At 38.4% G+C, this 15,244-nt stretch overlaps 4 protein-coding genes across 7 annotated transcripts; 3 read left to right on the top strand and 1 right to left on the bottom strand.

Annotated features, from left to right (window-relative positions):
• The first annotated feature begins 4,328 nt into the window (after positions 1–4,328).
• On the top strand, positions 4,329–5,631 carry LOC124208013 (UPF0389 protein CG9231-like). 2 transcript variants are annotated; one of them, XM_046605696.1, is made up of 4 exons: positions 4,329–4,680; positions 4,787–4,887; positions 4,952–5,045; positions 5,126–5,631. In XM_046605696.1, the coding sequence occupies exons 1-4, from the start codon at positions 4,529–4,531 to the stop codon at positions 5,334–5,336; spliced, it is 558 nt and encodes a 185-aa protein (XP_046461652.1). In that variant the 5' UTR covers positions 4,329–4,528; the 3' UTR covers positions 5,337–5,631. The 2 variants fall into 2 exon arrangements, with proteins under 2 accessions (XP_046461652.1, XP_046461651.1); XM_046605695.1 differs by having other exon boundaries at positions 4,572–4,679; positions 4,784–4,887.
• On the bottom strand, positions 4,787–6,939 carry LOC124208014 (protein MIX23-like). Of its 2 annotated transcripts, XM_046605698.1 has the most exons (4): positions 6,832–6,939; positions 6,416–6,541; positions 6,035–6,319; positions 4,787–5,950 (listed from the first exon to the last, which is right to left on the bottom strand). In XM_046605698.1, the coding sequence occupies exons 1-3, from the start codon at positions 6,880–6,882 to the stop codon at positions 6,059–6,061; spliced, it is 438 nt and encodes a 145-aa protein (XP_046461654.1). In that variant the 5' UTR covers positions 6,883–6,939; the 3' UTR covers positions 4,787–5,950; positions 6,035–6,058. The 2 variants fall into 2 exon arrangements, with proteins under 2 accessions (XP_046461654.1, XP_046461655.1); XM_046605699.1 differs by lacking the exon at positions 4,787–5,950 and having other exon boundaries at positions 6,002–6,319.
• Positions 6,940–6,987: 48 nt separating this feature from the next.
• LOC124208011 lies at positions 6,988–11,283 on the top strand. Of its 2 annotated transcripts, none has more exons than XM_046605693.1 (13): positions 6,988–7,591; positions 7,655–7,869; positions 7,963–8,155; positions 8,227–8,397; positions 8,454–8,570; positions 8,632–8,999; positions 9,058–9,212; positions 9,460–9,482; positions 9,543–9,729; positions 9,808–9,978; positions 10,046–10,126; positions 10,230–10,328; positions 10,508–11,283. In XM_046605693.1, the coding sequence occupies exons 1-13, from the start codon at positions 7,409–7,411 to the stop codon at positions 10,801–10,803; spliced, it is 2,259 nt and encodes a 752-aa protein (XP_046461649.1). In that variant the 5' UTR covers positions 6,988–7,408; the 3' UTR covers positions 10,804–11,283. The 2 variants fall into 2 exon arrangements, with proteins under 2 accessions (XP_046461649.1, XP_046461650.1); XM_046605694.1 differs by having other exon boundaries at positions 6,989–7,591; positions 10,236–10,328.
• Positions 11,284–11,393: 110 nt separating this feature from the next.
• On the top strand, positions 11,394–15,212 carry LOC124208010 (pseudouridylate synthase 7 homolog). Its single transcript, XM_046605692.1, has 9 exons — positions 11,394–11,885; positions 11,974–12,272; positions 12,339–12,538; positions 12,602–12,800; positions 12,865–13,038; positions 13,110–13,352; positions 13,410–13,810; positions 13,997–14,172; positions 14,343–15,212. The coding sequence occupies exons 2-9, from the start codon at positions 12,060–12,062 to the stop codon at positions 14,996–14,998; spliced, it is 2,262 nt and encodes a 753-aa protein (XP_046461648.1). The 5' UTR covers positions 11,394–11,885; positions 11,974–12,059; the 3' UTR covers positions 14,999–15,212.
• The last annotated feature ends 32 nt before the right edge of the window (positions 15,213–15,244 follow it).

Below are 15,244 nucleotides of genomic sequence, written 5' to 3'. Positions count from 1 at the left end.
AATTACAAAATCATTATCATGATGACAAATATTTCAGTCGATAACATCTTATCGAGTAAATGTTGAATGTTTTCATCCGTTGTCGATGATGTAATAACAGTTGGCGGATTTGGCAACGCGCATTTACATATCCCGTCGTCCGTTTGGAATTTCAGCCGCCAGCGCTATACAGCACACATGAGCCAAACAGACGTTTGATTATGTACATTTTCTACCCAACGAACGTAAACAAGTTTTTATTATTTTTTTTTTCAGTTCTCCCGCGTCTCTCTATACCCCCCCACATATTAAAACGAGATTGACATGATTATATTGGGAGTGGTTGCCAAACCACTCCATTTACGTCTGGTCGAGAGTTGGCCTAGCAACTAATACCATAGAAAATAAACAGAAAAGAATTTGTCTCTTTCTTGGGTGTGTTATATTAGACCAGATATACACCGGTCATTTGTCCGTGAAAAAAACCGCACACATACTTCTTCGTTCGTTGCTAACCGAACGTTCAGGTTGATAAATAAGAAACCAAACCAAAATTAATGAGATGCGCATCTACGGCGAATAAAGTCAACGGCTCCTTAAAAAATCCAAACTTTTAGCAAAAGAAAAATATCAGCCCAATAAGAAAACTCGTTTGGCCACCGCCTATTCGTCCATCATTCGCATATCCTGTTTGGATAATGTGTTGTTCACGCACACCTGAATTCGCCCTCCAGACATATGTACAGATACTGGAGGATTTGTACAGTGAGTGCACATATAAGAAAGTCACCGACACTCTAGACGTGTGCGGGGCCGGGCCAACCACGTACACCACCGTCACCCCACACACCGTCAACAACAACAACAACAACTCGATGTTGCTGCTGCTGCGCAGTTGCGTATGTATTATGTGGTAACCGACTATTTTTTGTATCCCCCCCAGACCGCCCCAGGCGATTTTTTTAGGACGCCATCATCAACAAGAAATGTGTTTATAGCAGAAACAGCAGTAGACGTAAAATCCCGCAGGTCCGGGAGTGTATTGTATCTATACTACTACGACGCACGTGAATAAAAAACGTGACTTTCACTGCTGGTTAAATAACTTTCGTTTAGAGTCGTATGTGTGATGTAATCGGGCAGTAGATGTAGTATAGTCTCTGTTATTCGCCCTCGTTTTATTTAAAAATATACTATTCACGACAAATTGTAGGGGAGGGGATGTTGGTGCGGTGGTCATTTATGGTAATGTCGAAGGTTTTTCTTTGAACCAGTCACGCGACTGCGCCATCGCACGAGAGCCGGTCTTTTATTTCTTATTGGTGAACATTTTGGGTCACTATAATTCGGGTGTTTATTTAATTCAATTATTCCACATCATTTTGGGGTTTCATGTGCATTGTTACATCACTTTTGGGTTATTGGCGTTCAAGGGGGGAAGAATCCCGACCGAAGCCTTTTTGAATAATTAATTTGTACATAGAAAATGACAAAACCCAACAATAAAAACTGAAAAAAACTAAACAGAACAAAGTGCCTTGTTATTATTTTTATTATTTATTTAGTGCGTCGTTCATCTGCGTCGAGGGAAAGTCAAATTTGATTTGGGGTTGAAATGAAGAATCCCGACCGAAACTTTATTTATTTTGAATAATAAAGTTGGTAGGAGATACACACATACTCGAGAGTCACCTTATAAAGCTGAGCTGTCTCCAAAATAAGTTTGACACGCACGTCTGAGCGCAGCTGCGTACGGGAAAACCTGAAACCGCTCGTCCCAGGTGAAACTGGGAACGAAACTCCAAACGAAAACAACAACAACAACAACAACAACTGGCAAACAGAACACAGCCCCTCCTTTTTTTGTTCCATTTGATATATTCATATGCGTCATCGTAGAATAAAACATTTAAATAACCTTAAATCTAATGGCAATACATTCTTATTGCGTTACAGAAATCGTTAAATGATGGGGACTCTACACGCATGCATATTATCGCGTGATTGATCGGGTTCAAAGTTGTGTTTACAAACAACACGCACTTGGATACACACTGTGAGAACCGTGGAAACAAATGGAATTTCCTGTGCCGCCCGTTACACACACGTTATTTATTTAAAAAAGATTACAAGAGTAAATAAATATAACAGCCGCTTTAAAGGAGAGCCATTTTCTTATCTTTTGATTCACATTTTTTAAAAAAAAGGAAGAAAATAAAATCAGAGTTATTTGTTTGTTTGTATAGGAGCGATCTACCTTGCCAACTGTGTGTAGAGTTGTTGGTATTCTGGTAGCCTGTCCGGCTGCTGTTACTAGGAGAAACATGTCAAGATGAGGAACGCGTGTCAAAGGACAGGTTGAAAGACCTCGAGGTCTCTGCCAGTTTGTTTTCCTTTAGCTCCTATAGCTCCTTCAAAAAGTTTCCCTTGGCAAAAGAAATGGTAGGGGAGCTAGACAAATATAATGAGTTCGTGATTTAGGCCGTCTGCAGTTCAAGCAACCCTCTACATTCTATTTTCTCCCTTGCTGTATAGCTCGGCTTCTTCTTCTTCCCAGTGCACAACGAAAAAAAAGAAGTAGGTCGTGGTTGGAAAATGACTTTTACACACATTTCAAAAATACCCTCAGCTGGAGGCCTATAGAATTTCCCCCTATAGACATCCCCCCACCCAACAGATGTTGACTCTTATCGGCGGTTGTACAAGAGTGACAATGTTTCGGCTTCCCGAAAGAGCATGAGCTTTTTTTCTCTGCCCAATGTGTAGAAAAATGGAGCAAAGAGGAACGAACTGATGAATGCCGGTGGGAAGAGAGAAATTAAAAACATTCAGTCAGTCTGGGTGCTGTGAGTTGTTGTTTCGGTCTTCGATAAGGCCAGCAGCACTAGCAACCGCGACGCACTGTACAGCGTGTATCTTTCTCTCTGTTGCTGGGCGAACGTTTTGAGCGGCACGTAGGCCATCTGAAAAACTGGTTTCCTATTGGAGCCATTATAAATGTACTGCTGGGCACGGTGAATTTGTATACAAACAAAACACTCACGCTGACGACTCCCTTCTTCTTCTTCATCTGGTCGAGGCCACGTACCGTTTGTCCTTCATCGGCTATTTTGTTTTTCTTCTCAGATTATTCACATTGAATTCTTCTTCTTTTAAAAACAAATTTAAGAATCAACGCGCCTTAAATGGTGATAACAATTTCGGTTGCCATGTGCATTTTGATAATTCTAGTCGGTGGTTTCTGCGCGCTGTTGCTCTCCCGGGAGGTTCGTTGAGTTCGTCGTGCCGGCAAAATATACTGCGCAGTTCTTCCATCACATGCACGCAACACGTGTGTAACAAAAGTGCCCTCGGGGGCTCCCGGCCATTCGGCGAACTGTTGGATGTAAACAGAAACAGGTTTTCGCGTGGTTTTCAAAACAACAACAACAACAATTTTGGTTTCTCGAATGTTCTTCGATCCGGTTGTAGAACTTGATAATAAGATGAACGAAGGGCAAAGAAAAATGGATTTCCCCAACTTATTTTAGAATAGATTTTTTCGGATATGCAAATGAAGTACACTTGGGGAATAATTAATTAGCTCTCGAGACTACTAATTCTAATACCTGAAATTATCTGGTAGGAGATTCCAGCGATAACTCGTTTCATTTAATCACTTGGCAGGACGAGATGACGGACAAAGGTAGGCCGCGTCTCTAGTACATCCAGACAATGAGCCTATAATATAAAACGTAGTTTATGTAGGTCAGACGGAAAGGTTATCGATCTCTCTCACTCGCACACAATGCGGGTGGTTGTATAGGTTAGTGCGCAGCACCTAGGCCTACTTTTTAATTCGATTCCACCCCTCCGTGTTTTATTTGAAGGGTCCAAGGGTTGGTTATACCCAGCTGATACCCACGTGCCCATCCGCGTTGTACTCATGAATTATTTCTATATGAGGAAAGAAAGTTATTTAAGGACAAAGTTAAATATTTCTTTAAATTCAAAAGGCCTTCACACAGTTTTGATATTCTATTTATGTATAAAAATGTTTTTAGTTTACAATTGTGGGCCTTGAAATAAAATTTCCAAGTGCCGTCCACTTCCGAGGTTGAGAGTTTCGTCCTCGATCTGTCGTTGACAAACAAATCGAGCTCTTATCTCAGGCAACCTATATTTCTGATGACACAACGGTCGTCCGTCTATCCGTTTGTTTTGCTAGAGCTATCTTCCGACAAGGTTCCGCACGCATCTATTAGATATGTGGCCGGACACGTAGACACACTCGTCGAGTATAGTATTGCTATTACGTAGGAGAGAAAAATAAGAGTTAGATAATGTCAATGTGTTTTCGTGCACATGGCAGAGAGTGGCGTACGTGACCGATCTACCACCTCTCTCCCTTCGTTCGTCTATTTACCATTGAAGTTTTTTAGTCGTCGAGTCCCTTATTGTTGTTGTGGAACGCCTCCCATGTTTGGGACTTTCTGTTTTGCTTCCTTCTTCGCCTATCCATGTGGCGGCCCCCCCACCCCATCCACCCGTTTCCACCTCCATTCTCAACATGGGACCGACTCGGCGTATAAAAAGGCGGCCCCTTCGCTCATTCGAATCAAACCGTCTCTCAGCTCCAACCAGCTCAAACGCAAAGCAATTCTATTGCATCTTCAAACTCTCTTTTTTGAAAGTTATTTCCCAACGTTTTTTCAAAAAAAGGTATTGTTTGAACTTTCTCCTTTTCCGACGACAAACTGAATAAATCAAATAGTACAATTGTAAATAAAAAGTGAATTAATATTTTTAAAAAATTTAAAACGTTCAGTTCCATCATCAAAATGGCATCTCAACTCACCAAGACAAGCATTGTTGCTAAGCGCCTCATGTCCGACTCTGCTCGATACATTTCGCCAGTCTCCCAACTTGGTAAGTTCTTTTAATTCAAGATTTAAATGCCCGGTGCTTATACATTTGTGTGCGAATTATTAAGGTCAAATTGCCCACAAAGTCAGCCCCTTTGAGCAGCGATTGCTCGTCTGGAGTGGCCAGTTCAAGAAGACCTCCGAAGTTCCTTCTCTCGTCTCGTAAGTTCACTATACCTATCATTAATATTGGATAGGTTAATTAAATCAATCAATTTGCTTTCATTATTGGCACCTAACAGGAACGCAGTGATTGAGAACGCTCGCAGCCACTTCCGGATCAAGGTGAATCTGATCGTCGCCGGAGCTGCCATCTTCGGCTCTTTCCTGATGGTCATCAGCGGCAAGAACGCCGCCCATCGCGGTGAGAACATCAACGAATACAACGCCGAATGGCACCGACGATACAACGAGGCTCACAAATACGATCCTATTCAAAACGATCATCATTAAACGACTCTCAGTGATTAATATAAATAATGTCCATAGCAAAAACAAACAAAAAAAACAACAAAAAAGTCAAAAATCTAAAAAAAAAAAAATTAAATAATGGTGTAATGTATACGGACCAACTGTTTTGTCTTTGATAGTTTGTTCTTAACACTTGGCCTGGAAATTCAACGTTGTATGATGATGTGATCGGTATATAGTATTGAGTCCTCTCATTATTTGGCCCTCTACTTTTGAATTTGCATTCTGTCCGTAAATTGTGTTGTATTCTAAATACAGTTGAAAAGTTGAAAAGAAATCATTAATGGTGTTGAAATATTTTTTTGAAAAATACGTTGTGACGCGCATTCTGGTCAATTGCTGAATCGACAGCTTTTTTAAAACTTGAAACTTTATAGCTTGGTGGTTGTCTAACGTACGAGCTTTTGTTATTGAAATTCTAACTCACGCGATATGAAGAAATTGTCAACAGCTCAACCAGCAGACTAGAACCATTTGCAATTCTACAAACAGGATATTTTTTGGGGGAAAATGAGGTCAATAATACTCGACTGAGTTTCCAAAAAGATTTCAAACCTGAGCCCAGAATTGAAAGTTCATCAAAAAATCCAACATAACTGAAAATCAATAGACACGATAAGAAGTTATTATAAATTATGATCGCATTGTTTTACGAAACAAAATTTTATTATTGGACTAACTGATTTTTATAATGTCTTCTTAAGCTATGATGAGGCATCGGGAAGCTTATAATAATTGCGGCAATGTTCGTGAAAGACCTTCATTGTTCTTTCTTTGATGACTTCCTCCACTCCGAGTTCGGTTTGTAGAAGGCGAAGGGAAGTCTGTTCCCTCCTCAAGTGTTTGAGCAATTGAATATTGTCGGGACGCGAGTCTTTTTCCTGCTTAAGCGAACGAACCTCGCTGGCCAACACGTCAATGCACTGCTTGATTTTGTTCTCCCTACTGGTATAATTACTCTGTAACTGAAAGACAGAAATAAATTTAAGGAAGTGTTAATTACGTCACAAATAATTAAATCAAATAAAAAGTTGCCTGCGATGCACAACACAATGTTATACCTCATCGTGTAAATGCTTGCAAGTAGCTGATGCATTGAACTGCCCTTTAAAAGAGTCTGTTGGCATTGATGTATTGAAAGTGTAAATGATCTTATCGTCCAACGTCCTCATCCTTCTGAGGGTTTCCTGTGTAATACAATCTTATTAGTAGGAGAAACAAAAAATAACTTTTTTTAAACATAGAAACTTAAGCATTGGCAATAAATTTCTTGTAAAATAATTGGATTTGACCACTTTTGATATTTGTAACACAAACAAAGTGATGACATAACAGTTTCAACTTTCAAGTTGACATTAGTGTTGGCTGGCTTTTTGTTATGATTTTAATACTGAAAAACAAAAATTTGAATTAAGCCATACAAACCGCTCAGTTCAAAAAAAAATAGACGAAAAAACTAATGTTATTAGAATCATACTTGAAATTGTAAGATATCATAACAAATTGATTTATCCCCGGCTTCTGCCATTGCTATCGAGATGCTGTTAATGATATTCTAAAATGCCGTCTGCTATGAAAACACGTGTTCGTCATCATCGAAATTCGAAAAAAAACGAAACTGGCAACGCCGATGCTGACTTGCTGAGCTGAGAGTGAGCTGAGTAACTTTTTGAAAACGAAGATTTCATGTTGTGAATTTATTATAAGCTCGTCTCCTTTTATGATAAAAATTGTTCAAGTAGTTTACTTTGCTTGACTCTCCTATCAAATTCAGGATTCATCGTTTCATTGTTTTAGTTGTTAGAAATTCTTTAGGCGTTTTGGCTAGCGTTTAGTGAAATCACTAAATCAGAAAGCATGGTCAATCAATGTCGGCAGCACTGATATTTCTCGTTTTCTCTGTATTTTAAGTAACTATGAAATTCTAGGATAGTTCAATTAAAAAAGGATTGAAGTCTTTCGAATTATCAAGAGAATTCGAAAAGTGAAGTAGCCAGCAAAGTTATTCTAACTTCATAGCGATGAAAACCATCTAGAATCATTACTTAAAAGCCATGGCAAAACGAAACAAACATAAAAAGGCTTTAGCTGCTTCTACAAAGAAAGAAAACCATCAGACAATCCATCATGAAAATGTACTAGGCCCAGTGACGGAAGCTCAAGTTGGTATACAAGAATACGCCAAAAAAGGAAAACAGTTTTCAGCTCATTTGAAGCAATGTAATTCAGATTTCCAGGTAGGCAGCTGCTATTTTTGTACTAAAATATTAATTGTTATCTTTCAATGTTTAATATACTAGGTTCATGAAATTAGCATGGATGGGAAGATTGTCCATTTAACAGATCTCAGTCAGCTGAACCCTGAACAGAAAAAAGAAAGATTTTCAGTGAGAAGAAAGTCCCAAGATAATGCAGTGCCACATGTATCTTCATACACTGAATTTGTATTGTACATGGAAAATCAAGAAACAGTTGATGCAAATTTTGTACTTGCCAAAATCGCCAAGAAAAATAAGTATGATAACGATAACGATATGGCGATTTCCGTGCTTATTCTACTTGTTGTTTTCTTACGCGTTATTACGTGATGTTTTTCTGTTTAAATTAGGATACATTCACCGGAATTCATGACTGCCTGTTCAACACATGAAAAAGGAACAATCACTAGTCAGCTCGTAACTGCTAATAAGAATTTAGATCCAACGAAAATGAAATGCGATTTGAAATCCAAGTCCAAGTCCAAGTTAGCTTTCGGAAATTTTACCTTTACCGACAAACCAGTCCAACAAGGAAGTCTGAAGGTAACAAATGTTTTTCTTCACACACATACATACAATAACTTTAATTTTTGGAACACTCTTTCGATGTCAAGGGTAATCGTTTCGTCATTGCATTGAGGAATGTTAACGGTGATAAGATTCAAATCGATTCGAATCTCAAGTCACTGAAAGAATACGGTTTTATAAATTATTATGGAACTGAATGTTTTGGAACAAGGACTCACTTAATTGGAAAACAACTATTATTAAACCAGTGGAAAGAAGTAAGAGATAAATGCCTTCTACTACCAACTCGTTCTCATTTCGCTGTTTCTTGCAGGCTATCGATTTGATTGCAGAGGTATTCAAGGGGCATGAGCACTTGCACTCAATGGAAACCCAGCTCTTATCTTACATGAAGAATCATGGTGGAGATCTCGTTGGCGCTTTGAATACTGTACGTTTATCTACATTTTAAACGTTTTATATATTTAATATGTATTGTGTTCTATAATCAGATCCCCTTTGAAATGCGGCTTTCTTATATTCATGCCTATCAAAGTTTCATCTGGAACAGTATCGTTTCTAAGCGTATTGCAGAATTTGGTGTAAAGCCGATTCTAGGCGATTTAGTTTATGCTCGAAGCGTTGACGAACTTCAAGAAATGGGCAATGATGAAAGCAATTCCAGTAACCAATCGGAATGCAGTAATCCAACAATCGTGTCCATCGACAGAAACAACATCCCGAACTACACAATAGCCGATGTTGTGTTACCGCTTCCGGGTTACGATGTAACTTATCCTAACAACGAGGTTGCCGATTGGTATAAAGATCTTCTACTAGCGGATGGGCTGTCGGAGGTGGATTTCGAAAGAAGCGCCAAGTATTGAATTACGAGTACTTGCCCAAATCTTTTTGTAAGAGTTATCTTCCTGTTTCAGAAATCATAGCCTTTCTGGAGCGTACCGTCACCTGATTTTGAAGCCTTCCGATTTCAACTGGAGATTTTTATGGTACACTAATCCAACGGAGAGGCTTATATTATCTGATTTGGATCGACTGGAAAAGACTCAGTTCCTACACACGGCAGTGACAGGTACTATCACTCTAGCCAAATGGGTCGCTATTTTTGTTTCTGTTTAAATATAGCGCGTGATGAAGGAATATTTCATCGAATTCCGAGTGTCATAGGATAAGAGTTTAAGAATGTGATGAAAGGCACAGATATAGATAGACGTTAATTAACTTTTCTTAATATTGTCCTTATAATTGCTGTTGTTTTATTTGTGGTGACCATTATATTGTTGCATACTGCACATTGCTGAATCACAATAATTCCGCAGAGGTGCAAACGGACCAGGAAAAGGTAATAGATCAACACCTTCAAATTTGTGTATGTCTTATTACATTTCACGTGATTTTGTAGAGGATTACTAGGAGTGGTCAACTAAAACTAAAGAATTCCCCAATGCCAAAAACCTTGGAGTCACCAGAGCCAGTTAAGAAGAAACCCGTTCTTTCTCCTTCAGGTGATTCGGAAGACGATAGCGACGCCAAACCAATGTCGTACGACGAAAAAAAACAATTGAGTTCTAACATCAGATTGCTTCCAGGTCTGTATATTTTTCCTTTGTTGTCGTTGTTCGTCTCTTATTGTATTTATTTATCACAAGTAACATTTTGATTGATAGGTAAAAAGCTTGGACGAGTAGTCCATATTTTGCGTTCACTTGAGCCAAAGTTAGCTGGTTGGGATCCTGATGAAGTTGTACTAGATTTTGAAGCTCTTCAACCGCTGACTCTCCGATCACTTGAAACATACGTGGAATCTTGTCTAAGCCCGAAGCCTCTTAAAACATACGGTGCGTTATATCGTTTATATTATTATTTTATGGGAATGTGTAATCGTAATTTTTCTGGGCTTTACAGGAAAAAACCAATCGGATATAAAGATGGAAGAGACATTGGAGCTAAAGGAAAATTTTACACCCAAGAAGGTTCATCGCAAAGGTAAAACATTTCATCCTACCAAGAGTACTTACAAACGAATGCATTTAATTTCTTAAGGTGTTGCAATTGTAAATCGTATAATTGTAAATTGTGTGTTAACGTGTTGCAGAAAATGTCAAAGACGCTGAATGCCTTGTTAGTCAAGTTGGTTCCGGCATTGGATTGAGTTCTAATGCTTCAGCTCTCACGGATTTGGAAACGGGTAAGCTTCTTATTTTCTCAATCTTAATTAATCATTCTTAATAAAGCTCTGGCAAATATTCGCAGTCTTCCATATTCCGCGAAGTATAATTCAGTATGTTTTTTCTTTCCACACTGAAGTACACTTCCCCTGTGCGATACTACTACATTTTTACTAGGACTAACCAGTTTTCTATTCAGGTGATGATATTAATTATCTCGGTCTTATTCTCGAATTCAACCTACCGCCGTCATCTTACGCCTCCATGGTCGTTAGAGAAATCATGAAGGTAGACAACAGTGCAGTGTTGGGGAAACAAAACGATCCCATCCAACATTCTTCACAAGCAACGTTGAAGTCCTCAGACTCGGAGGGATCCCGGAAGAAAAAGCCTAGAATTCACGAAACTGTCGACGCCAGCGAGATCACATCATCAAGCGAAGCATCGATGACAACCCGGGGAAAGCGATTGATGAAGCTGTGCGATTTAAGTTGAACACAACAACTTAATGATTATGTTCAGCAAAGATCAAGTAAGCAATTTAAATGCCTATAGTTAACCAAGAATAGAAATAGCCAATCATTTCGCGTGAAATTTTACAAAAAACGGTGAAGTTTCCACATTCCTCGTTTTTTTGTGCAATGTGCAAACTGTTAAATGCTGACTCGTTGTGCATCTCGTTGTTGTTGAAGTCCTTTCCCGTCTTATTTTACCTATGGTCATTTTGCGGATCGATGATGATTGTTTGAGTCCGCATTTATGCCAACCATTTTCTTTGTGTGTTAAAGTATTTTCGCATGTGCTCGGTTGAGAATCCAGCACGGTTATCCAGAGATATCATTTGCTATGTTCGATTAGACAGTTTACTCCAGTTCACTTCAAGTTGCCTTTTAAAGTCAAATGCGTTGTTCAATTATCGTATCAGTGCATCGTGTTGACGAAGATTTCTTTCAAATAAAGAAGATTAACTGAGAACGTTAAATAACTAAGAAATTAATTTTCGAATTCCGATTCTTTCTTTGTTTTGTTTTGCGACTCGAGTAAGAAATCATTTTTGTAACTCCAGACTCCAGTGTATACTAATAGAATAGCGCATTCATAGTGGCTCATCGATTCCGCAATGCGATTATCCGAAAAAGGGAAGCCAGATGGCTTTTCACCTAGGTACACCTTCCTCTTTAACATACGCTTTTTTGTTCATTGCGAAAGCAAAAGCGATGCTCAAGGGGTGGGATGGACACAGAAAAGGTCGAAGTAATCCCAATTCTTTCTTTTGGGTCGTCCCTGCGGTCCGTTCTTGTGGCTCGACTAAAAAACATTTTTCAAGGGCGAATCCAGACCCATTAGACCACTACATAGAACAATGCATTCCGCAGTAGCGCATTAAAAAATAATAATAATAATTTGGCAGCGGCGTAGAATCCTTTCTGCTAAACTTTAAGTAATTATTTCGTACATTTGTTGCGTTGAGCCGATGTAAGTTTGATGGTGGCAAGTTACAGCCTATCAAAATCCTCGGATTGCTTCACTTGTGATTTTGTTTAAACTAGCACCAACTCCCAATCGACGATATCAAGGTATAATTTGCAAATATATTATTTTTATAATTTCAAGCTTGTTTTGAAGCTTAATTTTTGTTCTGTTTGTGAAACGCCCCACCGGTAGAAAGGTAAACACTGAAGGTCCAAGGTCCAAGGAGCAAAGGAAAAAAATTTGATAGAACTTGAATCGAAAAGAAACCAAATCACAACATGTTCTATCAAAGGAAGAATAAAAATAAAGATAAAAATAAAAATAAAAATAAAGATAAAAATAAAGATTTAAAGAAAAAGGAAGAATCTCAGAAAAGTATTAATCGCCGCATAAATGATAACAAATCTTCTTTAAAGAGTGCCGTAACCGAATACGTTTCCCATAACTATGCTTTTTCGGCTATTGTGAAACAAAGCTACTTTGATTTTCAGGTAAAGGGAAAGAAATACAGTTAATTAATTTTCTTTTTCACATTTAATGTTTTGTTTAATAAACAGGTACATGAAATCAGCATTGATGGAAAAGTTGTTCATTTAACAGAACCATTAACTCAAGAATATGAAGAAAAACGACGATATTTAGACCTCGTTGGAAAACGGTTGAATCCCTACAAGTTAACTGAGTTTGTCATGTGTAAAGAAAACATGACCATGATGGAAGCGCTACTCATACTAAAAATTAGTGATGGAACACCCAAGTATTATTCATCCAATTAAAATTTTTCTTTTTCGTTAACATAATATTTCTTTCCGAATTAAAGGTTGAAAATGGAAAGAATTATGACTTCGGAGTCTATAGACAGATGTCAAGATAGAAGATCAATAACCAGTCAACTGGTCACGATTAGAAATGAAAATTTTAATGTGGAAAGGCTTTGTCGTGAATTGAAATCTCAATCAAATATTGCTGTTGGAAATTTCCGTTTAGTCCATAAGCGGGTTAAGCAGGGCCATTTGAAGGTGAGAGACTCTTTAAATGAAAAACAAAACATTTTACAAAGCGCAAATTACTTCATGTTTACAGGGTAATCGTTTCATCATGGCACTAAGGAATGTTATCGGCTACAAGCACCATATAGTGGCTAAATTAGAGTCGCTGAAAAATGTGGGGTTCATAAATTATAATGGAAACAAGTGCTATGTTAACGCACCAATGCAGTTAATCGGGAAAAATGTGTTGTTGCAGGAATGGCAGACAGTGAGATACTATAGTGTATTGTAAAGGTTTGATTCGTATTAACCGTGATTTGCACCCTGTTCTTTCTTTAGGTTTTTCATTTATTATCAGAGCTCCCTGTTTCAGCCTTGATGTCAGATCTACCCGTCGAATTTAAACAACTTCACAATATTCCGCTGGCTCGCCTCGTTGATTACACATTACCACAGAAAGTCCGCAAGGATATACAAATATTCGATAAGTCGTTACGGCCGATTTGGGTGGAAGATGTGCGTAAATTCGTGTTAAATCTGAAATCACATAATAATCATAATTCAGACATCACTATGGAAACGGTAAGTATTCTTGTTCAATAAAATTGATTCATGTTTAAATTTTTTCATTATCAACAGATTCCTGCTAAAATACGGTTATTTTGCATAATAGCCTATCAAAGGTTTTTGTGGGACGCTGTTGTTTCCAAGCGTATCGCCAAGTTTGGATTGAAGCCAATCGCAGGTGACCTGGTTTACGTTCCAGTCAGTGACGGCGGCGAAGACAACGTCGTTCAAGTGGAAGCCAACAACCTATCGTCTAATTACACAGGAGATGATGACGAGTCCAGCAATAGTCGTCATCAGTGGAAACTAAATTTCGTCAGTAAAAACAACCTTCACAACTACACTATCTACGATATTGTCCTACCGCTTCCTGGTTACAATATCCTTTATCCGGTCAATGAAGTTGCCGGTTGGTATAAAGACCTTTTACTAGCGGATGGGCTGTCGGAGACGGATTTCGAAATAAGCGACAAGTATGATTTTTCTCACTAGTATTCATGTGAGCATTTGATTAAATTAAGGGTTAAAATTAGTGGTTTTTCTTATTTTGGCTTTTACGGTTTGAACAATCAACACGCTTCCGGTTGTTATCGTACACATTCGTCGAAAATCTTGATGGCATCTGATTCATTAATTTATTTCATTCTTTGTTGATATAGAGACTTCGCTCTTGAAAATTTGGCATATAACTTTTCAGCAACCTATCGGCCTCTGATTTTGAAGCCGTCTGATGTGAAATGGAGATTTGAGCGTTATAATGATAAATCACGGAGTCTAATACCCTCCGACTTGGATCGTATGAAAAATTCTCAGCCACTTTGTTCTGAGGTTAAAGGTAATGAACTTGTGTCTTATAATTTTTCTTTATTTGTTAAAACACTACTTTTGACAAAACTAATTTTACGCATTTTCATTTGTTCAATTAAAACATTTGATCGCTTTGAATTTTTCACCATGAACGAATATTGATCATCAACTTTGATTTATGGTTGGCCAAATTTTCAGGTGGCAGGTACCTTGCACTCATACTTGAGTTAAGTCTACCAACATCCTCCAATGTCAGTATGGCCCTGAGGGAGATCACAAAGACGGACATGAGTGCCGAATTTCAAACCTCCCTCACCGACCTGTTGGCAGAAATGCCCCAAAAAGGAGCTGCTTGCTGGCACAAGTCATACGTTAAGTACTTGGAGAAGAAAACGGAGCGGGATCAAAAACGAAAGCGTTCAGAACCAACTAGCAAGACTCCTATGGAATCCCAGTGGAAAAACAGGAAGCTGAAAAGAGCTATGGAATCTACTTCTAAAGCCGAAGACCCCCATACAACCCCATTGGAGGAAGAGCAGCAAATCAGTAACACAAATGTATCAGTAGCAAATCATGCTGACAAAGAAGTTGAATTGAAACGTAAAACGAGCCAAGCGCTTTGTCAAGACAGCGCATCCTTAGAAGACGCCGAGATGAAGCAAATCGAGCTAGAGCCGAGTTGTAGCAATAAATCTGCACCAATAGCCCTCGACAGACCGACCATATTTGTAGTGGAGAAAATGAAAATTAAAGAAGAGCCAAGCACGAGCCATCAGCGTCAAGAAGAAACTAGCAACCCCTTGATAAAAGCATCTGAGAAGCAAATAATATTCGTCGATCTCACGTCTGATTAATAAGCAAGATGACAAGTGGACAATGCCACATGATCCCATTGATCCTCCTAACTGGAATAATTGTGGTTTTCTTTTCAATTTGGCTGGCCTATTGTGTTATTGAAGCAAATGTTTTGTGACTTTTATTCACTCACTTTTTGAAAAATTTGCGACAGATGACAAAATGAATTATTACCTCATATAATTTTTCTTTGTACAAGTGTTCAGTTTCTAGTCTTCTAGTAAATAGCAGAACTATGGAAATCT

The sequence above is a fragment of the Daphnia pulex genome, chromosome 11 (assembly GCF_021134715.1).
Source record: "Daphnia pulex isolate KAP4 chromosome 11, ASM2113471v1".
Taxonomy (NCBI): Eukaryota; Metazoa; Arthropoda; class Branchiopoda; order Diplostraca; family Daphniidae; genus Daphnia; species Daphnia pulex.
This window is presented reverse-complemented; position numbering and strand designations above follow the sequence as displayed.

Bases quoted from the DNA above. Each gene is read 5' to 3' on its own strand.
- LOC124208014 (XM_046605698.1), bottom strand. From the start codon at position 6,882: ATGGCAGAAGCCGGGGATAAATCAATTTGTTATGATATCTTACAATTT. The intron at 6,542-6,831 runs GTATGATTCTAA...TGTATTACACAG, and splicing joins ATGATATCTTACAATTTCAA to GAAACCCTCAGAAGGATGAG. The intron at 6,320-6,415 runs GTATAACATTGT...TCTGTCTTTCAG, and splicing joins GCAAGCATTTACACGATGAG to TTACAGAGTAATTATACCAG.
- LOC124208010 (XM_046605692.1), top strand. From the start codon at position 12,060: ATGTTCTATCAAAGGAAGAATAAAAATAAAGATAAAAATAAAAATAAA. The intron at 13,039-13,109 runs GTGAGATACTAT...TTCTTTCTTTAG, and splicing joins TGTTGCAGGAATGGCAGACA to GTTTTTCATTTATTATCAGA. The intron at 14,173-14,342 runs GTAATGAACTTG...CCAAATTTTCAG, and splicing joins ACTTTGTTCTGAGGTTAAAG to GTGGCAGGTACCTTGCACTC.
- LOC124208013 (XM_046605696.1), top strand. From the start codon at position 4,529: ATGGGACCGACTCGGCGTATAAAAAGGCGGCCCCTTCGCTCATTCGAA. The intron at 4,681-4,786 runs GTATTGTTTGAA...TAAAACGTTCAG, and splicing joins CAACGTTTTTTCAAAAAAAG to TTCCATCATCAAAATGGCAT. The intron at 4,888-4,951 runs GTAAGTTCTTTT...CGAATTATTAAG, and splicing joins TTCGCCAGTCTCCCAACTTG to GTCAAATTGCCCACAAAGTC.
- LOC124208011 (XM_046605693.1), top strand. From the start codon at position 7,409: ATGGCAAAACGAAACAAACATAAAAAGGCTTTAGCTGCTTCTACAAAG. The intron at 7,870-7,962 runs GTATGATAACGA...TGTTTAAATTAG, and splicing joins AAAATCGCCAAGAAAAATAA to GATACATTCACCGGAATTCA. The intron at 9,730-9,807 runs GTCTGTATATTT...TTTGATTGATAG, and splicing joins TAACATCAGATTGCTTCCAG to GTAAAAAGCTTGGACGAGTA.